Source organism: Sinocyclocheilus grahami, unplaced genomic scaffold, assembly GCF_001515645.1.
Source record: "Sinocyclocheilus grahami isolate Dianchi unplaced genomic scaffold, SAMN03320097.WGS_v1.1 scaffold4337.1, whole genome shotgun sequence".
Classification (NCBI taxonomy): Eukaryota; Metazoa; Chordata; class Actinopteri; order Cypriniformes; family Cyprinidae; genus Sinocyclocheilus; species Sinocyclocheilus grahami.
The window spans coordinates 1-2898 of record NW_015509295.1 but is presented as its reverse complement, the minus strand read 5'-3'; the positions used below and the strand labels follow the sequence as shown (position 1 = coordinate 2898).

Sequence of the window (2898 nt, the reverse complement as noted above, 5' to 3'; positions counted from 1 at the left end):
GAAAGTGGATCTCGAGGTCCAGAGTTGAGGACCCCTGTTCTATAGTATGTTCTTGCGAGTCTGTTGCCCTGTCCAATGCGTATTCTTATTTTAAGTCTTCATCCATCTGAGGACACACATTCATGCTTCACCAGCCTTTTAGCTTTGTCTTCATTCTTGTTCAGCACTGCAGTGGTGATATGATCACTTTCAACATGAGGTTTGAGATAAGAAATGGGAATGGTGTTATTTAAGGTTGTGGTCTGAAAAGACACTGTGTTGCAGTCATTGATATGAACCACATGCTCAAATATGTCAAGTTCTATACCTTTTATGCGTTCTTTTCCTACTTTCAGTGAATAATCTCTATTATTTGCCTTTCTGGAGGGCTTGGTGTTCACTCTAATAGTTTTGCCCATCTCACTCTTCCCCAGATTCCCTAGAAGAAGAGTTTGGACGGCATGCAAAGTTGTGAAATATCTTCAGACAGCACTGATGATCCTCTTAGTAGTGCCTTACACAGACAACGACAACCACGAATAGTAGTAATTGGCGCAGGCTTGGCTGGCCTTGTCACCACCAAAACCCTCTTGGAGAGCGGCTTCACCAATGTCACGGTGCTAGAAGCCTCAGACCGTATCGGAGGCAGAGTGCAAAGCATTCAGCACGGTGAGACAACTGTCTTGTTATATGATATCATCCTTTTTTATTACCTCATCCTTAACCTTCTCAGATTAAAAATAAGAAAAAAAAAAAAAAAGATGTTTTTTTCATCTTTTCAAGGTAGCTCGTTTCCCTCTCTACAGGTAAAACCACTTTGGAACTTGGAGCAACCTGGATCCATGGGGCAAATGGGAACCCCGTCTACCACCTGGCTGAGGACAATGGGCTGCTGGAACACACCACAGAGGAGGAGAGGAGTGTGGGCCGCATCAGCCTCTACACCAAGAATGGTGTGGCCCACTACCAGACCAACAATGGCAGGCGGATCCCAAAGGACCTGGTGGAGGAGTTCAGTGATCTGTACAATGAGGTAATGGAAGATAGCCAGTGTCCTTTTGGTGGAACCTTTTGGTGTAGCCTCCTGTGGATTATAAGGCTTGAATAACTTAATGCAGTATGGCCCTGTTTTCACCTGGTATTAAGAAGCATTTTCGGTGATCTAATCATGAATGTTAAGCCGAGATGCATTTCTGTTTCCCTTACAGATAGCGTTTCCACTAGGGGTGGGGGGTGCAGTAAGTTAGTAAAATAAAAAGGGTGGCATCGCGGAAAGCCCCGTCCACATTTAATTTGAATGTATGGACTTAGTTCGGATTTGTAAACAAGTAGGGGATGTATGTAGGGATGCACCGAAAATATAGGCTACATATAATTATAATAATGTTCAGCACGCATGTTTCACTCTCCTCGTCACTGCGCGGTTTGACGCTCCGCTCAGTATTCCGATCTATGAATGTGCGTTCCGCTCGTGTACCGCTCATGCTCATCGGAAAAGCAAAGTCCGCTCAAATAACGCGCTGACAGGAAATTTCTATGCAGTATAGGCATACTTGTTCCGGTTTGCAGTAGCGCTACTGTGCTGTAACATGGTGTAGGCTAGTTCAGTTGTACTGGGCAACGCTGGTAAAATAATGCTAACTTCAGTGACGCTATGCTCTGCTCATATGCTCTGATAATAATAGCTTTGTAGGACTATACATTATTTGGATAATTAGTCAAAAACAACAACTTATATCTGATTCGGTTACATAGAAGTGAATAAAAATAATATATTTTTATTTAATATTAAGGTAACACTTTTCAAAAAGGTTCCATTAGTTAATGTTTTAAAGTGTGGTTATATTATTGGCTTGTTTTTTTAAATTCAGTATCATTAAAATTTAATTAAATTAAAAAGTCTTACACAATTACTTTATATTATTTAATAAAATAATAAATAATCATTACAAGGCATTTTCGGTTTCGGTTTTCGGCCAAATGCATCCAGAATTTTTGGTTTCCGTTTCGCCCCAGAATTTTCATTTCGGTGCATCCCTAGATGTAAGACTACATGTTATATTTAATTTAATTACAATTTAACAGTAATTTACTTTCAAATGCCCCAATTGCTGAAGGGTCTGCACAACTTTTTAGTACAATTTCAAGTTGCACGGTTCAAAATACCTGTAGTAGCACAGCAGTGCATACCGGTTTACATTTAATTAAGGTGGACTGGATTAGACTGTAATAAAAAAAGTTGAGTTTGCCAGGTGCATACAACATTTATGACAGGTTTTCATGAAAGTGTTGGTCAGTTTATCTGCTTGACATTTTTCACTTCAAGCTCACAGCTGCCAGAGTAAAAGTTATGTGTTCTGTGGTTGTTACCTCATCCTCTCTCTCACTGTCTTTTGCAAGATCCCGGTCTTTTGTTTGCTATTAATATTTCTTAATTTATTTGTAATGTTGCATCTGACAATCTAGTGTCAAACACTGTTATGAATGTAACAAATATCTTTGCAATTTAGGCTAATGAAAGAGAAAACCACTTAAAGGGATAGTTCACCCAAACATTAACTCATTATTTCATCGTGTCATCATTTAGACACACCCATGATGTTCCAAACCTGTATGGCTTTCTTTCTTCTGTAGAAATATATATATTTTTTTTATATATTTTATTTTTTATTGGTCACTGACATCACTGACATTCTTCAAAACTTCTTCTTTTATACAAGTTTGGAACAACATGAGGGTGATGACGGTTTTCATTTTTGAGTGAACTATCCTTTTAAAAGTTATGCAATATTTTGACCCTAGTGTATTCCAGCCTCATTAACTAATGCAATTAAACCCTTGTTTGTGGTAAGGATAGCTTCATGATCGGATGGCTCTACGATTTCTCACCCTTAATCTTGTTGAACGACCTCCTTTCTG

The 2898-nt window shown here is 39.0% G+C and overlaps 1 protein-coding gene across 1 annotated transcript; it reads left to right on the top strand.

The window, feature by feature from the left end:
* The first annotated feature begins 342 nt into the window (after positions 1–342).
* On the top strand, positions 343–1087 carry LOC107576787 (spermine oxidase-like). Its single transcript, XM_016262919.1, has 2 exons — positions 343–648; positions 786–1087. The coding sequence occupies exons 1-2, from the start codon at positions 441–443 to the stop codon at positions 1085–1087; spliced, it is 510 nt and encodes a 169-aa protein (XP_016118405.1). The 5' UTR covers positions 343–440.
* The last annotated feature ends 1811 nt before the right edge of the window (positions 1088–2898 follow it).

What these genes read in the sequence shown, in the direction of transcription:
- LOC107576787 (XM_016262919.1), top strand. Translation starts at nt 441, where the DNA reads ATGCAAAGTTGTGAAATATCTTCAGACAGCACTGATGATCCTCTTAGT. An exon ending in AGTGCAAAGCATTCAGCACG is followed by an intron (nt 649 to 785) that starts GTGAGACAACTG and finishes CCCTCTCTACAG; the next exon opens with GTAAAACCACTTTGGAACTT.